Source organism: Desmodus rotundus, chromosome 7 (assembly GCF_022682495.2).
Source record: "Desmodus rotundus isolate HL8 chromosome 7, HLdesRot8A.1, whole genome shotgun sequence".
NCBI classification, from domain to species: domain Eukaryota; kingdom Metazoa; phylum Chordata; class Mammalia; order Chiroptera; family Phyllostomidae; genus Desmodus; species Desmodus rotundus.
Window position 1 is genome coordinate 124356663 of NC_071393.1, and position 21492 is coordinate 124378154.

At 42.4% G+C, this 21492-nt stretch overlaps 1 protein-coding gene across 2 annotated transcripts in view; it reads left to right on the top strand.

Annotated features, from left to right (window-relative positions):
* Positions 1 to 21160, top strand: part of FLRT2 (fibronectin leucine rich transmembrane protein 2) — a 93363-nt gene extending 72203 nt beyond the window's left edge. For both annotated transcript variants that reach the window (XM_053928722.2, XM_045201871.3), the window contains exon 2: positions 15090 to 21160. In XM_053928722.2, coding sequence (XP_053784697.1) covers positions 15472 to 17454 — 1983 coding nt within the window. In that variant the 5' untranslated portion in view covers positions 15090 to 15471 and the 3' untranslated portion in view covers positions 17455 to 21160. The remainder of the gene's footprint in view (positions 1 to 15089) is intronic.
* Positions 21161 to 21492: the final 332 nt, after the last annotated feature.

Below are 21492 nucleotides of genomic sequence, written 5' to 3' on the forward strand. Positions count from 1 at the left end.
CCCCTGCAGTGAACCTAGGCAGCAGCTCCACTCTTGTGCTCTGGTGAGACAGCAGAGAATCTCATGAATGATGCAGCCCTGTCACACCCTGGGCCACTCTAACAAGGTTTTTGTCACCCAGGTCACTAAATGCAGCTTTTTCAAATTATCTATGGTGGTTTCTCTTTCTGTGCTTATAGCTTCAGGAAAAAAAACCCAATGCTTTTGTTCACCACATAGAATAATTTATAGGTGAGGACCAATTTACTTGTTAGAGAACAGCGTGTGGTCTGCACCTTTCCCAGTGGAAGGGACATTGTACTAAGCAGGGTGGCAGGCTTCTGTTCTCAGGGCAGAAGGGGAGAGACCCTTCTAATTAATTACATGGCTGTCTTTACTCAGCAGGGGTGTCTCACTTTGTCGTCAGAGTTCTTGTTTAGTCAAAGCTCTATTTCTTTTATTTATTTACTATTTAGACATCATCTATTTCCAAAGAGAATTGCGGCAGTTGGAAAATATATGCGTTTGTATGGGGAGGGTTTGTTTTGGGGAGGCTCTCAGGAACAGAACTTTTGAAGAGAACATTCTGAGAGAAAACTGAAGCTCCCTTTTCTTGATAAAATTACCTGCTAGAGTTCTTCATTGCTTTCCTGTGTACCGGCATCTTTCAACTGTTGCTGTACAGATGAAGGTGGTTCCTTTTGATCTTTATCTTCTCTCGCCCACCCTCCCTGCCCCAGTCCATTTAAATGCAGGCTTTCCATTGCCCTTAGAACAACACCCAAGAGATTCTTCAAATCCAGGAGTCTTTGCTTGAGCAGGCCCTGGGAATCCTTGCTCCCCCACTCTCCCCATGTCTCACAGGACGTCCTCAGACACAGTGGTCTTTCCTGGAAGTGGTCAGGCTTTTCTTCCCGTACACCTTTGCCCCTGCTTTTACATGGGCCTGACAACTATGTTAGCCTTTCTCCTCCCTCGCACTACCCTCCCTTGCCCTGGATCCCCCAGTAACAATTCCTGGCTCTCTGGGAATTCCTTCCCCGTGATGCCATCCGAGATCTAAACCCACACCTACAGCCTCCCAGTATGATCTGTAATACTTCGTTATGTCCTTCCTGACGTGGCTCACAAGTGTATTATCTCTACTCTCAGGACTGTGGTTTTCATTTAATATTTTTCTCTGTCTTGTTCTCTTGCCGTCACCTTCCCGACGGTTGGGACTTCCTCTGTCTTGTTCACCTTGCAACACAAGGGCCTTGTACTGCATGAGGCACAGAGTGGCCCTTCAACAGTTTCCGACGAGCGAATGGATGTGAAGTTCCAGCTTTTGGAAATGGTCTGCTACAGTGCATGTGGCTTAGAATGTCTGCCAGAACATATTCTTGTTTATAACTGATAGCATTCTAACCCAAAGGAGTTGGATGATAATGATAAAATTTTAAGTGCCAGGGAACTGGTGAGAAATGGTTTTGGTAGCAAGAGGCTCATTGCGAAACCATATTGCATTAAGTAGTTGCTCACTCACTTTTTTCTTGAACTGTTTCTTGAGTGATATAAGACCAGGTCTGCCATTTCCAGGTAATACTTTAGGAGGTGAATCCTGTTAGACCCAATACGTTACTCCTGAGGACTGGGGGATGTGTGTCAGTCCATTGTGATTTTAGCTAAGGAAGGAATAAGTAGTCCAATTTGATCTCATACGATGCTCTGTTTACCAATCTCAAAAATTTTAATCTGCTTATCAACTTGAAATTTTCACTAGTCTTCAGTATTTCAGTTTTTAATTGTACTTACAAATGAAGATTAGAACTTTTCTGGACAGACATCAGGTGACTGAAACAAAGATGAAAAACCAGTGAAAATGATCTTCTCGTGTGACTCCCGTGTATGTGTGAGCATTTGTGAGTGTGTGCACATGAGTGTGTGTGTACTTGTGTGTTAAGGGACCATCTTAAACTGCGTTGCCTCCCTCTGGTGGCAGCTATGTGCACGGGGACCTGGGTGGCATGGACTGAGTCATACTGTAGCTTGCCTTTTTTTTTTTTTTTTTTTAAAAAAAAAAAGGAAGTTCTACTGATTGTGTGTGTGTGCGCGTGCACATGTGTTTGTAGCAGGCTGGTCTTTTTTGGAAACAGAATAGTGTCAAGGAAATAAAATGATCTTGGCTTTGTGGTAAAGTTTAAAAACTGCAGCGTCATAAATGGAAGCAACGCTCTGCCTGTGGACAGACTTCTACAAGGGCCTGCTGGCGTGTTTGAGTTCCTCTGTGCTTGGGGGACACATTTCACAATTTGCTCAAATGAGAGAGACCACCAGAACAGTACTTTTAAATGTGCCTTTTAAAATCTATTTTGTTGTTTACTATTTTCCTTTTCATTATTTCTTATGTGATCTGTGTAGCTACACTGGGTATAATACTGATGCTTCGCATCCGGTGTTTTATTTTGTATTTGAAATCACTTGATTTTTTGTCAACCTACATGTGATTATGTTTGGGGGGGGGATGTCCTTGAGGGAAGGAGAGGGTTAAGGATAAGACACAAGCATTTTTATTCTGGTTTTTTTGTTCCCTCTTCTCCCCTAAATTCAGGAATAGTCCACAGAACTTAGCCTGACGCTTCCGCATGACAGCTGTTCTGAAGACAAGAAGCTGCAGCACAAAACCCATTTATTTAGTGGGGAAACTTTACAGCATTTACATTCAGAAATATCCCAGGGACACCAAAATAGGCCACAGCAATTAATTTTTTATATTTTAGACTCAAAACTAGGTAACTCACCTGGAAATATACACTAATTTTATTCCATGTGCTCATCAATATCATAGACTGAAATCTGTATTGTTTTTCTGAAGGAGAAACCCAACCTTCTGTTTCATTATGCATATTATATTTATGGTGCAAAATTTTGGTGGGAATCTTGGCCATGTTTATATTTTGGGATACAGTTTCTATTTTTGATAACTTTTTTTGCTTGCAAATATTTTTATTTTTATTGGATTAATTGGGGGACCTTGGTTAATAAAATCATATAGATTTTACACATACAATTCTATAATGCATCTAGTATATCGTGTTGTGTGTTTATCATCCCAGATCAAGTCTCCTTCCATCACTGTTTACCTCAGTTTTACACTCTTTCAACCTCCCTCCACCCTCCTTTCCCTCTGTTTACCACTATACTGTTGTTGGTGTCTATGAGCATTTTTTTTTTGCTTAATCCCTTCAATTTTTCCACCCAGACCCCCAACAATCCTCCCTTCTGACAGCTGTCATTCAGTTCTCTGTATCTCTGAGTCTGTTTCTGTTTTGTTTTTTAGTTTGTTTTGTTCATTAGATCCCACATATAAGTGTAATCATGTAGTTCTTGTTTTCTCTGACTGACTTATTTAACTAAACATAGTGCTCTCCAGGCTCATCCATGCAGTAGCAAAGGGAAAGATTTCCTCTATCCTGTAAGGCCAAAAAGTATTCCGTTGTGTAAAGTTACCACAGCATTGTTATCCGTTCACATATGATGGGCATCTGGCTGCTTCCAGGTCTTGGCTATTGTAAATAACACTGCAATGAACACGGGGTTGCATGTATTCTTTCAAAGTAGTGCCTAAGCATCTTTAAGGCTCTCCAATATGCAGGACTATTTTGTATTGATTCTAACTCTCTGGAGTGGTAAACTGGTGTACAATTAAAGTACAGTTCAACTGTCAACGCTGAAGCTTTGTAAAAATATAAATTATTGGTGTTATGTGAGCAAAAACATTCTTGTGGTAGATCATAAAGACTTACCTGCACTGGGGACATAACCATCACAGCACTGCAATGTCAGGTGTCCGGTGGGATCAGACATGCCTTTCTTTCAGCAAATGCATTTTACAACAATGGGTCTGACTGACACAGTTCAGCTGTACTGTCAGTCAATGAGGACACAGAATTTGATGTGACTTTGTAAAACAAAAATAGTGCTGTCGTAATTGCAAGGACTTTCCAGTGGAATGTTCGACACCTTTCTCTAAGGTCATTGAGCTTCTTTGTGTTCAGGGACTATTCATGCATTTCTCCACTTATCCCTCAATCTATCTGGATAGATTAGAGTACTTAAACCCCCCTGAAGTCTGTTCTGAAATAATATCGTGATGATTCCTTATGGGACATCAGATTGACGCTGTCAAAGAGTTTTTGCAGATGGTCTCTTCAAACAAAATAATCATCTGAAGGTCATTTTTCATTTCTTCATTTATTCTACAAACACTATTTGAATGCCTGCCACATGCTGCTCTAGGCTCTGGAGGAACAACAGTGAGCAAATGCAGAGCCATCTCTGGATGTGTGGAAATTATAGGGAGGCAGGACATAGGTTAGGAACAAGGCTGTTCAGCTCATGCCCAAGTTCAAATCCCATTGCTGTCACTTATTTGCTAATTGGCCTTGGAGTAGCTACTTAACTTGGAGCACCCATTCCTGCTTTGGGGCTAGTAACAATATAAAATGCATTGCTTTACTAGGGGACGATGAATGTAACGATATCTCAAACCATCGGTGGTAAATTGGAAGTGATCTTGAAAGACCATAGTGAATAAATCAAGTGGGTGTTGGATGTAGAAGTAAGGAGCTGAGAAGACAGTCTAAGATGGAGATTTAAGTGTATGATCCATTTGCATAAGATGACAATTTAATCTTCAGGCTTGGAGATCATTTCCTAAAGAGGGAAAATAAGACCAGTATGTGACCCAGGTTTACTGGACTCACACTGAATGCGTAGAATTGAAGAGGGAAAGCCTGCAGAATAGAAAATAGCAGAAGGAATAGGAAGAAAGCCAGCACCCTTTGATGTCATAGCAACCAAGGAATGATGATGTTTGAGAAGGGCATGCACAACAAGTCTCAATGCTGCTGTGACCTCAAGTAGGACGAAGACAGGCACAGCCATTTGGATTTAGCAACCTGGGGCTGACTGTTGACATCAGTGAGAGAGGCTTATGGGAAAGTAGGGCAGGAACCAGTGTGGACTGTGATGGTGAAAGATGTTGGGAAGTGAGATGACAGAGGTATTGATGACACACTATTTTCTATTAGGAATCTGGATAAAGGTAAGGAGAGAAATGTGACAACAGCTGAAGGAAGGGATTTTGGGTCAAGGGAGTTTAACAAGTGGAGAATACTGGAGAATTTAAAAAAGTGGATCCAGTTTGAGAGCAAGAGATTTCACACACAGCGAAGGAGGCAATAGAGAATTATGTTCTGGAGAGGCGTGCAGGGCATGGGCTCCAAGGAAGCGATGATGTTGTCAACCATTACAAAAAGAAAGTGGGTGCAGATGCAGGTAGACTCATACGTTTGGCAACAGGAAGACAAGGCAGATCCTGTTTGATGCCTTCTAGTCATCTGCAGATGAAAATGAGGCTGTCTACAGAGAGTGAGGGGGGAAGGTTTGAAGGTCTAAGGGTGAATATTGACACCATCTTTGAGAGACGTGGGAGAAAGTATTTTCCAGAGAAGTATAATAGGCTTGGTAGGTGGGGAGGTCTCACATTAGGCTGATGATTTCTTATTTCAGGTAGACCTATTCTGGGCTGTTAGTTGACCTTCAGTCATGAGAGTTTGAAACTCAGGTAGGCAGAGGGGAGATGGGGCTTGTGACTGGGTGGGAGATGCTTGCCTGATGAGTAGAGAAGGCCAGGGAACCTTGGGTGTGGGCAGAGTTTGTGAAATGACAGATTGTGAACTCTAAACTAAAAGGGAGGAAAATGTGGTATAGTGGGAGACCACTGATTTTTGTTGTTAACGAGGAAAACTGAACTGGATTATACCTCTAGGATTTGCTACTATTTGAACTTAAGTCACACATTTCTCCCAGGGTGTTTCCTCATTTGTAAATTAGGGGTTAAAATGTTTTATTCTTCATAGCTCTGTGAGTATTTCACAATATTAGCCATCGCTCATGTTCAGTAGATATTTTAATATTTTACTGCATCTGAAATCAATTTAGAAATTATATGGGAACCCAGGGGTGAATTATATGAGTATAGTTACTTTTTTTTTGAATTATCAAGAAATGTATAAGCATTAAGTTCAAATCTGTGTTCTATATCAGCCTAGTTTGCCTTCCTAAAAAGAAAGGGAGAGGCAGGATGACTTCCTCTGAAGGAGTTCCCCACTCTGGGCAAATGCTGGCAGATTACACTCGGGTGAGTGACAGCTTGCGGGCGGCATAGAAAGGGACACTCGTGTTCAGAATGACCACTCTTGTTTAAACTCTAGGGTGGAAGAAGGGAGAAGAAAGCTTTCAGACTTTCTGGAGTTCACTGTTCTTGTGTGAATGGCTGGACACTGTCTTTTGTAGAGAAAAAGCAGATCTAGCAAGATTTTCCCTTTATTCGCTGTTTAGCAGAATACTGCCACTTCCTAGGAACTCATGATACCTATGACATTTCATCCAAGGAGGTGAGTAAATGAAAGGTGGCCATGTGTTGGGCGGTTGGTGAATAGTTTCAGCTTCCACAGCTTTTCCCTCAGTGGCCACATGTAGAGACCTTTCAAGCTGTAGAATGTGGTGGCAGGAGAGTTGGGACTCATTGACACTGAAGTAGGCAAGGGGAGTTTGTCTGTCTTGCTACCATCCTGTAGTTAGCCCATCCAGACTTTTAGGCACCTCTAATCTTTGATACCTTGAAGCTGCTTATCAGCTGGGCAGCCACTTGATTTCCCATACCTCTGAGCCATGCAGTAGTGTGGGGAGATCCCTGTCCTGTTACCCTTTATCTACACACAGGTCCAGCTTGGAGGTGTTACCCAGTTCAGTGCTGTGCTATTGCTAGTTTTATCAATTTAAGCAGTGGGAAGGGGCTTTCATTTTGGCAGAGAAGTAGATGTTGGTTTTAATACTATTATAATTAATACCATTCATAACATCACACCTGAAGCTAGTATTTTCAAACAGGAAATCTATAATGCCATCCTTTACCCAACACAACTGTATAGCTTCAGGCAAATCAGTCTGATTTCTGAGGACTTCATTCAAGGTTGATGTACATATTTCTTATGGGTTATGAGATTACATGATGAAACATAAAATAATTGGGGAATTAAACAGAGCTTTATGCAGAAAACGACTAGATCTGGCATGAACCTCTTTTCAACACCAAGGGCCATGTGATAGTTATCTTTTTAACAGGCACTTCCTTCCATTCCTGGCAGGAAAGGTGCATTCCCCAAGGATTTATGGGGCTTTGCTGGTGCTGGTCAGGCAACATTGTGAGTCTTGTTTTCCATTCTTGGTAACACATACTAAAAAATGTATTACCAGTGAAGGCATTAGCATTGCTAAGAGTCTGGAGGACATGATAGAAATGGCGTATATACGCAGGAATGGAGAAGATCTCAGAGATCCATAAATATCTCCACTTATTTGCAGGGTTAATGGATGAGAAGGTGTATGTGTGTATCGATCGCCATAGAATGAACTATGATCACAATAGTGAATGAATGTTAAAGGATAGTAAAATTTGAGGGATTCAAACAAACGGACTCTCTACAAAATTTGAGACAAAAGCTCCCCAGAGCAGGAGGCTTTAGTTACTTTTCATTTGTATTTTTTATTGAGGTAAAATTGGTATATAACATTTTGTAAATTTCAGGGTTCTGACATGTTAATTTGACATCTGTATGCACTAAAAAGTGATCACCACCAAATCTATGTACCATTTTCACCATAATGTTGAGTCCATTCATCCAATTTGTCCTCCCCTAAATCAACACTATTTCCTTCCAGTAACTATGAATGTTATCTGTATCTCTGAATTTGTTTTTGTTTTGTTTTAGATTTTTGCGTATGAGTAAAACCATGTGGGATTTGTCTTTGACTTAATTAGATAGCATAATACCCTCAAGATCCATCCATATTTGCAAAAATGGCAAGCTTTCATTTTTTTGATGGCTGAGTGTATTCCATTGTTGTTGTTATTGTTTTGTTTTTAAGCTAATAGCAGGAATGACTAGCAAGTAATTAGTCTGTGTTTTCCATGTGTTGGTAATATTCTAAATGATTTATAGCCCTACAACAACCACAAGAGATTAATACTGTTGTTTTTCTCCACTTTACATCTGAGTATAAAGTGGAACATAGGGAGGTGAAACAAAGTGCCCAGGTTAGCATAGCTGATAAATGGAAAAGCTTTTTAGGTCAACTAAAAGCTTTTTAGGACAGAGCCTGTCCCTGTTCGTTATATCATCTCTACTTCTCTTAAATTACAGTTTATTGAGTTTACTTAATCACTACTTGGCAGTTTTAGTTACTTTACATGCATTATATCTAGTTTTTCCCACAATTTCTTCTCTTGAGATGAAAACAGTGGGATTCGGAGAGGTTCAGTCATGGGCCTATTGTCATGCTATTAATGAGCGGCTGAGCTGCAGTCAAAGCTGAATCTGATTCCAGACCTTTGCTCTGTACTCACCTCTCCCATGTTGGTTTGATCCAGCAGGAAGAGGGGCCAGTTGTCTCGATGCCCTGAAAGCAATTCCCAACAGGGGGTGTCTGGGTAATAGAAGCTTACAGTGGCTGGTCGTCATGCCCACCTGGGGACATTTGACAAAATGTACGTGCCCAGAAATCATTTTTCATCATCTTTCCCCAGTGTTTTGGCAGACTCTCAAGTTTGGGAAATCACTGGATCAAATATGGAAAAAATCTCTCCCAGAGATAAGAGTCTAAGAAATTAATTCTTTTCATTGTCTGGAACATTAGTCTCTCCGTATCTGTTTCAGCAAGGACATGTGAATGTAGGAACAAATGAACTTTAAGGAACCCTTTGAAATGGTTTGAAAGTATGTAGATATGAACTGTAGAAGGTCCATTTGTTATGTACCATGTACTTTTTTCTTTCCTTTAATTCTATTGGTGTTGTTTCAGTAAAATTCTTCTCCATTAGTGTTTGTTCACCACTGGGTTTATTGAACACCCTGAAGGTCTGTCTGTAGTTTAGATTATGCAGATTTTAATCCCAAGGGATGGTCAGTGGGAGCTCCCTAGTGGGTTGGGAGATTTTGAGCAGCTTGTGGCAATAATTAATGTGTCTTTTAAGTTTATGCATTTGAGTTTTAATATTGGTTGCTTGTTCTAAACTTGTCCTCGTTATTTGAACCAACAGCATTGGAAGTCTTGGGAGAACATCTCTTCAAATGTGTTAGAGAATTTTATGTTTGCCTAGAGAATGCTTTTTTCCCCTCCAATTTTAATGCTTTCAATTCCAGATGGATTAGAGCCAGAAAATTGTCAACTGATTAAATAAAGTGTTTCCTTTTTTCCGTCCCTTTTTCCCTCCGCCTCTCTTCCCTTTTTTCTCTCTTTTTTTTTCAGCAAAGAAAAATATTTGCCTAATGAGAAACTTTAAGGGGTTTGGTTGTGGTTTAATGAATGAAACGGAAAAATGATTTCAAGTTACTGGGTGGCTATTGTTGTACTTTCCCCGAAATTCCTCTGCTGATCCCCGCATCTTGACCAACTACCTACAGAACTCTCCTGACTGTCGTACGCACAGTATTTATAACCTATCTTCAGGGATGTGGAAATGTGCATAAGATCTAAAATTGCTTTAGTGTTTCCAGATTGTAACCAAGACATGTGTAGGGTAGGGAGGCCTATAGATCCTGTACCTGTGTGTTTCTCATTTTAAGCACAAATTGCCTAACTCCAGAAGCTCTAAATTCAGTGCAACTTAGGAATCTTTACTTGGAGAATCCCTCTTCATGTCATTTTTCACATTCGTAATGTTACCAAACCAAATTGGGGTTCTGCTGTCCATTGCCACCAGAAGGCAAACTCTAGGGTCAGAGGTTAGTGAGATATGAAAGAGATTTTTATTCCAATGCAGAATGATCTGGGACAAGGAGGACTCCCCATCTCCTTCACAAAACCCAGCCAGAATCTAGCCATCCCCAGCAGGCCCAAAATAAAAAGCAGTGCCCAAGATTCCTGCTCCATTTTAAAGTCCAGTCCTTTGAAGCCCTAGGCAATTTGTAGGCATTTATCGAGTCAGCGTAGCTTGTTCCCACCTGTCAAGCTGCAGGTTCCCACCTGGAGATGGAGTGTGTGGCCAGCACTGCCACTGGCCATGTGGCTGCTAGGGCCACGAAGTCTCAAGTCCCATGCCGGTGAATGCTCCACCTGGTCAGCAAGATAGAGAGAGAGACTTCCTCCCGCAGTCACGGGCCCCTAGAGAGGACAGTCCAGTACACCGTCCAAGTGCAGGTCCTCAGCAGCAGCCATAAGCAATAGTGTGACCTCTTTGTTCCCGTGGGTTTATATTAACTTTGGGTTTGGAACAGACCAGATGCTTCCTCAGAATAACTAACTTTCTAAACTTTCCCTTTATTTGCGTGGGTTCATCTCCCAGCCTATCCCTTGTTTTCCCCAGGCTAGACTGACAGGTATGTTTTGTCCAGTCCTCCCCGCTTGCTGCCATCCTGATCTCTAAGTGCACATGCCTGCCTTCCCCCTGGTCCCACCCCCAATGAGGTACCAGAAGGGAGTAGGAGGGCTTTTCTTCCTATCCAATTATCACCCTAGCCTTCCTTCTGTCTTCATCTTGCCCAGGGGTGGGGGAGATTCCTGTGCATTTCAGTCACCTCCATGCCCCGTCCCAGGCCCTAGTTCCCACATACAGCAAGTTGCCCACACTCAAGGCCCACCAACAAAGTAAAGGGACCCTGGAAACCCCACCTGGCCTCTCAGGCAGAGCGAAGGACTGGACCTCGAAGGATGGGGGTGGGAATCAACAGTCAGGAGCAAAGCACTCAGTATCAAGGGTGCATCCTTCACAAGGCAGGGGCTCAGTTACCTGGGCAAAGCAGCTAGCCCGTGGGAGTGTTGTGAAACTCAGTATCCTTACCATGGCTCCAGGTGACTCCTGACGGTACTGTCTGGCAGCACGCCATGCCCTCGGTCCATGCACAGCATCCAGACAACCTGTCTGCAGCCCGTCTATTGGTATCAGCATCGCACCCTGCACTGTACTATCTTGTCCCAGTCCAGCCATGTTGAAACCATTAAGATTTTATTAGGTTCGGCCCAGTGTCATCATATTATGCAATCGGCACTGCTTATTGACAGTTCCTATTTTCTGAACTATGATTTTTTTATAGTCTGAGTTTATTAAGCGCTCCTGGAAGAGAGGATCCTGGAATTAATTTAAAAGAACCAAAAACCTTCCTAGGTAGCACTAGGAAAGAAACACTTTGCAGCAAGCTTTTCCATGATTTGTGTGCTTCGAGTTTCAGTGCTGATGAAAAGAGTTAATAAGTAAAGTAGTCTGCAACAACTTCTGCTGTTACTGTCATCTTGAACGGACTGGCAGGGCCCCTCCTGCTGTCTCCAACGTGCATCGGGTGCGTGTTGATTTACACCCATGCGTTTGAAACTGTGTTTTCAGCTTTTCAACAAACATTTCTGCCTTCACCTAGCACCTTCTGTGAGGCCGTTCTTCATCATCTCCTGCTTCCTGGAGGGGAAATGCAGTCAATGCAGCAAACAAATAGGAAAGAAAAAAAGAAAAAACACAACCGTTGCTGTCCATATTTTAAATTTATCTTGTATGGCTAAACCTGTTTATTCCTAACAGTAGAGACAAATGAAATGGCGAATGATTTTGAAACATGAGCTTATTTCTGATCTTCTGAAAACAGGACTGCCTCAGTGAGGAGCAAAGTTGGGGGAAAGTCAAAGTTTTCTTCCTTTTCTCAGCTGGTCTGGGATTTGCCCCTTGATCCACATTATAACCAGCTTGGGTCCATGAGCAGAACTTTTGAATCATCCCTGGCTTCCCCTTTCTTATCCTTCAGATCATCACTTCAACCGTCCTTATCCTTCAGTGTTTTTATTCTGATACTTCGCAGGCTAGGTTAGAACTTTGTACGCAGTGTGTGATTCCCTGATGCCCCACGGGTAGTGCTGCTTACCCAGCACTGTATTCCCTGTTCTTCCGTGTTCTCCTCTCACTAAACACCAAGCCTCAGGAAGCCAAAAACCACATCGGCTCTGCAAAAGACTGTATACTCATTCTATGTCCTATAAATATTGATTGAATAAATGAATGAAAAGCATATTGCGTTTTCAATGTCCAAAGCAAGGAGCATTTTTAGCATTTATTAGACACCTTCAATTTCTACTGTAACAACAGAGTAAAATGTTACTCTCCTCAGGTACTTAGAAGATGGGGTAGGAGAATGGTTCTCAACTTGGGAGATTTTGCTCTCCCAGGGGACACATGGCCCTGTCTGAGGACATGGTTGGGTGCTCACAGCAAACCTGCAACAAAAGCCTTAGCGGATTCGAAGTATCAATAGTTCTAAAGTTGAGAAATCCTAGGGTAAGTGAAGGGGCACCAATGTTAACAGGTCACGTGTGATTTTATTTTCCTCTACATGTTGGAGTTTACATCTTTGGACAATACTAATAATAAGTACACGGAGAATAACTGTTTATAATATTACATTTTTGACATTCATAAGGCACCATATAAGCTTTTCACCATATTGTCCAATTTAATCCTCCCAAGAGTCCTGTGATTTGGGAACTATATTATCCTCATTTCTCATAGGAAGACACTGGACTTAAAAGGTTGGTTTATCCAAAGTCCCAGAGCTACTGAGGGTCAGAGGTGGGATGAGCTCTCAGGGCCCAGCCTTCTGACTATAATTTAGTGCTCCGTCTCTGTAAATAGTCTCCAGCTTAAGGTCTAAAAGGATTTCTGCCTTAGGTATTCAGTAGGAATTAGAGCTGAACATAGAGAGGAAATTTTAGCCCACTGAAATTCAAAACTATTTTTTCTACATGTTTGTAATGTTACGCTTGTGCTACTGGGAATGCTGTCATTTTCACGTATTGGTTTATTGTTTTCAGGCCCGAAAACCTTGGCGTGTAAACAGTTAAGCATCAGTTCTTTGTACATAGAAACTTACTCAGAGACCTTGGTGCAGCTGTTTCTCCCCCTTAGGAAATTTTATGCACTGTGTGTTCACATCACACTTTGAAGATTCTTGTGGCGTGCTCAAAAATATACTCGATTTTCGTTTCGTCCCCATATCCTACCCCTTTTGAAGAGTAAACACTAACAGCACCAAAGAGCTTCATGCTTTAGAAAGCCATGCTTTAAATAAGTCATGCTTTAGAAAATTGGACTCCTCTGATTACCAGTGACTCCTACAGACATTCCTTCTTGTCATTCAGATACACACTATTCAAGAATCCGTGGAGGTGACATTTCTAGACAGTGCACTGCTCCACTTATAAAATGTCATTTGCATGTAAGATGCAATTGGAGACTATCTGTTGGAGATAGAAGTGGTGAGTGAGTATGCCTTCTGCCTTTGCTCTTCCTGAAAGAGTCATTTGGCATGCTCTTTCATTTATTTTAGGTGTGATAATTTAAAACATTTGAATGTATAAATAAGATGGCACTCTTTGGGGGGGTGTTTGTCAAATTTTAATGTGCCCATCTGAGGCTCTCACTAACCTGTAGATACTGTGTTTTCAACAACGGAGGTCAAGCTCATGCTTCTGGACCAAGGATCACACTTGAGTAACAAGCTGTTAGGGAACATTGAGATGGTTTGGAAATTTGAACCTGAGCTAAAAATGGCAGCAAGCTTATGCATCAAACTCATTTTTCCTACACTCCCTTTAGTTGTACTGCACACTATTCTTTAAGCATAGAGGGGTTTTGCTAGAAGGGAATGGTTAATGATCAGCCAAAACAGATATTTGTAAGTTCAACAAATTATTTTTTTTTATTTTTCAAAGTATCACACACATCTGTCTGCCTGCAAAGAGACTGCCACCCCTACCCCAATTTAAAATAACTCTGAATAATAAATAGGGAAGTTTACCACTTCTGATCATCAAAGGCATTTTTCATATGGTTCACACACTTTTAGATTGTAGAAAAATATACAATATCCTTGCCATTTAAATGGCACTTACACTTTTTTTCTTTTTAAATTATGTTTCTAAAGAAAGCTAAGGGAACAATTTCAAATAGTTTTCCATGCTTTTTGATGTAAGTCATTTCAATCTCTGGTTATTGGTGAGAATTAAGAGACTCATAGCTTTCCATGCCCTGTCATGTTAGCTTATTTTGTAGGAAAATCAAATCTGGCACCTTTCAATTAACTTCCTTACCTCCCTAATCTAAAAGCAGTTGGGACAAGTTCCAGGACATGAAGGCATGAGTACTGTCTGTAGGTTGCCTTTACTTCCCTAGCTGTGTCTTCTATCATTTCAAAGTTTCCTGAAAGTCCTACTTTAAAAGCAGGAAAAACTCGCGGATGGGAAGAAGGTCCTGTTGTTGAAAAGCAATGTGTTCCCAATCATGAGCCTTGCAACTCTCAGAGGGGTCACAGGTGCATGTCATCTATATCTAGAGGTCCGAAAGGAGGGCATGAGTGAAAATGAGTCCTGGACTGGACTGTGGTCATTCCCTTGGTAATGGGGATGTAAGCTATTTGAAAGGAACACCAAAGATGAGAAGAGGCAGAAAATGGGGAAGAAAAGTCTTCTCTCTGCCTTCACACATGCTTCTGTGCCTTAAGTTTATGGTGTTTCCTCAAGGTGTCAGATCAAAAGGCTGCATCTTTTGAATTGACTTTGTTGGTTCCCAATTTGCATTGGTTTGCTGATAACTTGAAAAGGTTTTGCATTTTTTTTCCTTAAATGTATTAGTTCCTTATTCACGTGTTTCACCTTGAAACAAGTTTTCACCCAGTTGAACTTGTAGGTGATCTCCTTATTCCATTCAGTGGACTCACTGATGTGCCTATCTACTTGGACATGCAATAGGTACTTACGAGATGGTACTGATGGGGATTGTAAAATTCACAATGTAATAATCATTGATAATGAGAGGTAACAGTATGGCTTTGTTTTGAAGATAATTGAGTCATTTCATTTCTTGAATATCTTTTCAGTGAAATTATTGTCACTTAAATATCACTTAGTGCCAATCACCTGCCTCTAGTCATCTAGTCCCAATCACAGCATTCTTGGGAGGAGTAGTCAGGTCAACACTTCTTCCAGTACTGCCCTCACCTGACTCTTTTTCTCTCTGCTTTCTTACACAGATTGCAGATTGAGCTTAACCAAGAAGTTCACAGACGGACCAACGCTGTTCTGACGTACAACGGAAAGCAGGTATTCTGCCTGCTCAACAGGGCCCCTGTTGACCACCGAAAACTTGGTTCATTGCTGGCTTGTGTAGAAAATTCTCTCTGTTGAATTTCTCTTTCTTTTTCTCTTTTGCACATGGAGGACAATAGCAAGGAGGTCAACACAAGCTGATAAGACCAGAGACCACAGGAAGATTCTTTAACCGTGGGCCTTTGGGACTTCTCTAGTTGGATTTCTGGACTTTGACAGAACTCCATCCAGTCGTTTTGGTTTTGCTTCCTATTTTTTTCTTCTTCGTTTCCCCACCACATTGTATTTTATTTCTGTACTTCAGCAATGGGCCTACAGACCACACAGTGGCCCAGCCATGGGGCTTTTTTCCTGAAATCTTGGCTTCTCATTTCTCTGGGGCTCTCCTCACAAGTGTCAAAACTCCTGGCGTGCCCCAGTGTCTGCCGCTGCGACAGGAACTTTGTCTACTGTAACGAGCGAAGCTTGACCTCAGTGCCTCTTGGGATCCCGGAGGGCGTAACCGTACTCTACCTCCACAACAACCAAATTAATAATGCTGGATTTCCTGCAGAACTGCACAACGTACAGTCAGTGAACACGGTCTACCTGTATGGCAACCAACTGGATGAATTCCCCATGAACCTTCCCAAGAACGTTCGAGTTCTCCATCTGCAGGAAAACAACATTCAGACCATTTCACGGGCAGCTCTCGCTCAGCTCTTGAAGCTCGAAGAGCTACACCTGGATGACAACTCTATATCCACAGTGGGGGTGGAAGATGGGGCTTTCCGGGAGGCGATTAGCCTCAAGTTGTTGTTTCTGTCCAAGAATCATCTGAGCAGTGTGCCTGTTGGGCTTCCTGTTGACTTGCAAGAGCTGAGAGTGGATGAAAATCGAATCGCTGTCATATCAGACTTGGCATTTCAGAACCTCACGAGCTTGGAGCGTCTGATTGTGGACGGGAATCTCCTGACCAACAAAGGCATTGCCGAGGGCACCTTCAGCCATCTCACCAAGCTCAAGGAATTTTCAATGGTAAGGAATTCACTCTCGCACCCCCCATCTGATCTCCCAGGTACGCATCTGCTCCGGCTGTATCTGCAGGACAACCAGATAAACCACATCCCTTTGACAGCCTTCTCCAATCTCCGTAAGCTGGAACGGCTGGATATATCCAACAACCAACTTCGCGTGTTGACTCAAGGGGTCTTTGATAATCTTTCCAACCTGAAACAGCTCACTGCTCGGAATAACCCTTGGTTTTGTGACTGCGGTATTAAATGGGTCACAGAATGGCTCAAATACATCCCTTCATCTCTCAATGTCCGAGGTTTTATGTGCCAAGGCCCTGAGCAAGTCCGAGGGATGGCTGTCAGGGAGTTGAACATGAATCTTTTGTCATGCCCCACCGTGACCCCCCACCTGCCTGTCTTCACCTCAGCCCCAAGTACAGCTTCCCCAACAACTCAGCCGCCCACCCTGTCTGTCTTAACTCCTAGCAAAAGCTATACACCTCCGACTCCTGCCACCTCCAAACTTCCCACTATTCCAGAAGGGGATGGCAGAGAAAGAGTGACCCCACCCATTTCTGAACGGATCCAGCTCTCTGTCCATTTTGTGAATGACACTTCCATTCAAGTCAGCTGGCTGTCTCTCTTTACTGTGATGGCATACAAACTCACCTGGGTGAAAATGGGCCACAGTTTAGTTGGGGGCATTGTTCAGGAACGCATAGTCAGTGGAGAAAAGCAGCATTTGAGCCTTGTTAATTTGGAGCCCAGATCCACCTATCGGATTTGTTTGGTGCCACTGGATGCTTTTAACTACCGAGCTGTAGAAGACACCATTTGTTCCGAGGCCACCACCCACGCCTCCTATTTGAACAATGGCAGCAACACTGCTTCCAGCCATGAGCAAACGACCTCCCACAGCATGGGTTCCCCTTTTCTGCTGGCGGGCCTGATCGGGGGCGCAGTGATATTTGTACTCGTGGTCTTGCTCAGCGTCTTTTGCTGGCACATGCACAAAAAGGGGCGCTACACCTCCCAGAAGTGGAAATACAACCGAGGCCGGCGGAAAGATGACTACTGTGAGGCGGGCACCAAGAAGGACAACTCCATCCTGGAGATGACGGAAACCAGCTTTCAGATCGTCTCCTTAAATAACGATCAGCTCCTTAAAGGAGATTTCAGACTGCAGCCCATTTATACCCCAAATGGGGGCATTAATTACACGGACTGCCACATCCCCAACAACATGCGATTCTGCAACAGCAGTGTGCCAGACCTGGAGCACTGCCACACGTGACAGCCAAGGCCCAGTGTTACTACACAGGCAGACAGTGAAACTCCCAAGAACACACACGTGTGTGCACATAAAGACACGCAGATTACATTTGATAAATGTTACCCAGATGCATTTGTGCATTTGAATAGTCTGTAATTTATACGGTGTACTATATAATGGGATTTAAAAAAAAGTGCTATCTTTTCTATTTCAAGTTAATTACAAACAATTTTGTAACTCTTTGCTTTTTAAATCTTAAAAAATATATAGTTGCTGAAGTACTGTACAGGGTTGTACAAAGAGAACCCAATGCCAAGGCAAAAGAACGAGTGATTCTTCCTTGTGATGCACATTAACCACTTTGCTGTTGAAGCTGTCAAAATGAATTCTTTTCACAGAGCTGGTGGTCAGATGAGAGGGCAGATGAAAATGGATTCATCAGGGTAGGCTAAATAAAAGGGGTCAAATAAAGAAGGACCCAGATATCTTCATGCTATTTCTATACTTCCTGGTCTGGAAGAAATGTAAAAAAAAAAAAAAAAATCCAAAATACATAAGAATGGAGGTAGTTACCCTCATTTGACCCAAAACAGGAAATGGAGAAAGCATCAGGAGGAAGTCAGTTCCTGTGAGATAAGTTAGAAGCCTGGCAGAGTCAAAAACATGAGATGAATTTTGGAAAGACCCTCAAACCTGGGGGTTGGCATTCTTACCAGGAACTTCAAAATCACTCCTCATGCTTCCCTGGCCCTTTGTGATAACAGAGTTAGAGACCCGAGTCTGACGTTAGTCATCTTCAGGGACAGGTAAAATGTCCCAGCAAGAAAATTCCCTTTAAAAGTGTTGCTCTTCAAAAGTCTATGTCAGGTTGAATCACATTCAACAGAGATATATTCTAGAATACTTTTTTTAGAAGATGCTAATAAAAATAATGGGAAGATTATATTGAATGGAATTATTTTTGATAATGAGAATTATTTGTTTGGGTAGATTCATTGCAGCTATGCCAACATGATATTTACACTAACGAGGGATCAATGTTTGAATATCCTAGAACAACTTGTTATCAATTACCACGTAGACAAAAGCAAGCGATCAGTGTTTCTGCTATACTGTGTCCATTGCCTTTGTTAGTATCATGTGGAAATAGCTTGAATTAATACCTTTACTCCCTCACAAATTCCTGTCTTCCAGTCACCTCACATATATTTTCATAATTAGCTAATTATGCTGTTTGGTTTTTGCCCTCCTCTCCCTGTTCACAATTTGAAAGAATTTTATGATGCCAGTCTTGGTTGCATAAAGTTACTCATATATACTTATACAGTTAAAAACAGATACTGAGTTTAACTGCCAAAACTCTGTAAGGACAGATAAAATCGGGCCAAAATAATGTAGTTTCTAAAAGCATTATCGCGTTTCCCCCTTGGACATTGATCCTGTCCCATTTTTTAAAATTTTATTTATTCCTTTCAATTTTAGATATTTCTCTTCTTTGGGAATTGTGGAGGCATAATCAATCTTCTATTAACAGGATAACAGATGAAAAACAGGCAAGTCAGACGGGGTTTGTTCCCTTAATCTTGGCAGAGCTGGGCACAGAGCAGAGGGTGTAGAGAAAAGAGGGGATGTCCACACAACACCCTAGAAGGCATACAGAATTCATTCTTTCCTTCCCTTAGAGTTAGAAGGGCTATAGATCACACATGTTATCTAAGAAACACACCCTTGGAAAATTCTTTTCAAAATCAAATTTAGGCATTTCGCTCTGTGTTATGTATTTCCTCTACCACTGGCCATTGTTATAGGGACCCAGAAAGTTAAGGTCACAATCATTTTGTGTACTTGCTCGCTCTCTCGCTTTCTCACACACACTCATTTAAAAAAAAATAGAACTGTGATGTGTCTTACTTGTAAAATTTTAGGTATAAAATGCTATGCAAGATTTTTCTTTGTAGTAAGAGCTTTATTTTCTTTAATAATAGAGCCCCAACTTATGTTTTACTCTCTCATCACTCCAAATCAGCAGAAAATAAAACCGAAGATACAATGTTCTAGACACAATCATTGAAACTCTGCAGACAGTTGAGCCAAAATTAACTAGACTTACTGCTACAGTGCTTTTGGTCTCCATTTGAGTCAATTAGCTAGTGCATTCTGGCTGCTGGTGGTTAGAGCTAGGTCCGCTCAGTGAAGGGGGAGGACAGTCCATGAAGGGGATTGGTGAAGCAGTCAGCCATCTAAAGTCAGGACAACAACGTGGGGTCTTGTGTACTTAACTCGGTAATTCCCTCCCACTGCCCTCTTCCCCTTGGCTGTGTAGATAAAACTATGTGTTAAAATGATGGTACTTTGAGGTTTTCTTTCTTTCACCCACAAAATAATCATTCTTATTTATTGGTGTTGTGCGTATACCCTCAGTGGGATATTTGGCTGCTGAAATCATGTGCTGTGGGCCAAGGCGACCAAGGCTACAGAGGAATCTTTGCTGTCTTATGGGATTCTCAGAATGATTTGGGGCCTCAGGGGTGCCTTGGGGATCCAGTCTTGTGAACTGGTTAGGATGATCTAAAAAGGAGCCTTTGCTAGAAGGTGTTCCTGAAGAGGTAGAATCTGATGACAGGCTTCACTTTCATCCTGTGCCCAACATGACAAACCAGACAAAATGAAATTCAGCTCCTGTTTGCAGTGACATCCCTGAGGCTCCCACCTACACCAGGACACAAAGCACATCATGAGATTTGTAACGTGCGTTAGGAAAGCTGCTGAACACCCCTCAGCGGTGGACTGGGCTTTGACTACCATTTCTGGTCAGGAGGGTACCGTTTGTTGATCCATCCGCCCTGTATTTAGCCCGCGTTGCAGACCTTGTTGTGTATTTTGAGGTGTTCAGTCGAGTGACAAGGGTGAACGAAGCCGTACTCACTGGCTTATAAAGAGCTCGATGCTGTCTGTCCAAGGGAGGTGGTTTCAGATAGGAGGCTGCCCCTGTGCAGAGGAATTTCTAAAGGAAAGGGCACAGTCACGATCATAGAGATCATGCTGACCATTGTTCAGGCCCAGGGCTTTCTTTAATCCCTGCTTGCTTAGGGAGGTGTGTTTGATCAGGGAGAGACCCTGGGCTTGCCTGGCAACTGTCAGACGCATTAACGGCCCATCCCGCGGGACAGTCACAGGCAGAGACAGGACTGTGTCCCCAGCCTATTTTCCTGGTAGTACAAGTGGAAAACATTATGCCCTGTGAGAAATATTGCAATTTCTAATTATCCGGATGCTGGCTGAAAATACATTGGCCATATTTTCCTGAGGTTAAAAACGAGCGTCGTGTGCCCAGTCTGATGAGTTAATGAAGTAGCGAATGTCAGGGCCCCATTTCCTGTTGGCGCAAATCACGATGGTTGTGGACGTTTCCCAGGAGTCAGAACTTCCTTCACCACGGAGGAGAACGCACTGTCCCTGTGAGCAGAGCATCCGTTCCAAACACAAGCACCTTTGTGGCAGGCAGTTCCCAGGCACAGATGCCGCCTATACCAGCCAACCTCAGCTCAGAGCCCATTGCAGCTTCTGACAGTGAAGTGGTTAATTTCCGTTGGCTTCTTTCTTCATAACATTTTCTCTAAAACCTATAAGAAGGACACATTAAGTTTCCCTTTTGAAGGTGAGAATAGTGGTCTTGCTCATGACTTGCCTTTCCAGCTGTGTGGGAGGGCAAAGCAGGAAAGAGTGCCCAATTGGGGAAAAGATACATACACAAACACTCAAAAGACCCTTCCTAGTTCTTAATCTTCTTGTCAAGTCTTTCCCGATGCTCTTTCAAGTCAAAATACTAACACAGAAAGCTGTCATTTAATCCCTTCTCTGACTTCTTCAGCAGGTCAAAAGGCCATGCTGGCACGGGGATACCTGTAACTGATTGTGGGGAGGAAATTTGTACACGTATGATACAGTTGTTATAACACACAAATCGGAAGTTTTGTTAACTGTCTCATTTTCTAGCAGCACACCCACCAGAAGAGCACAAAGCAAGGTCATCGCAACTGGCATTGTCTACATGTGTAA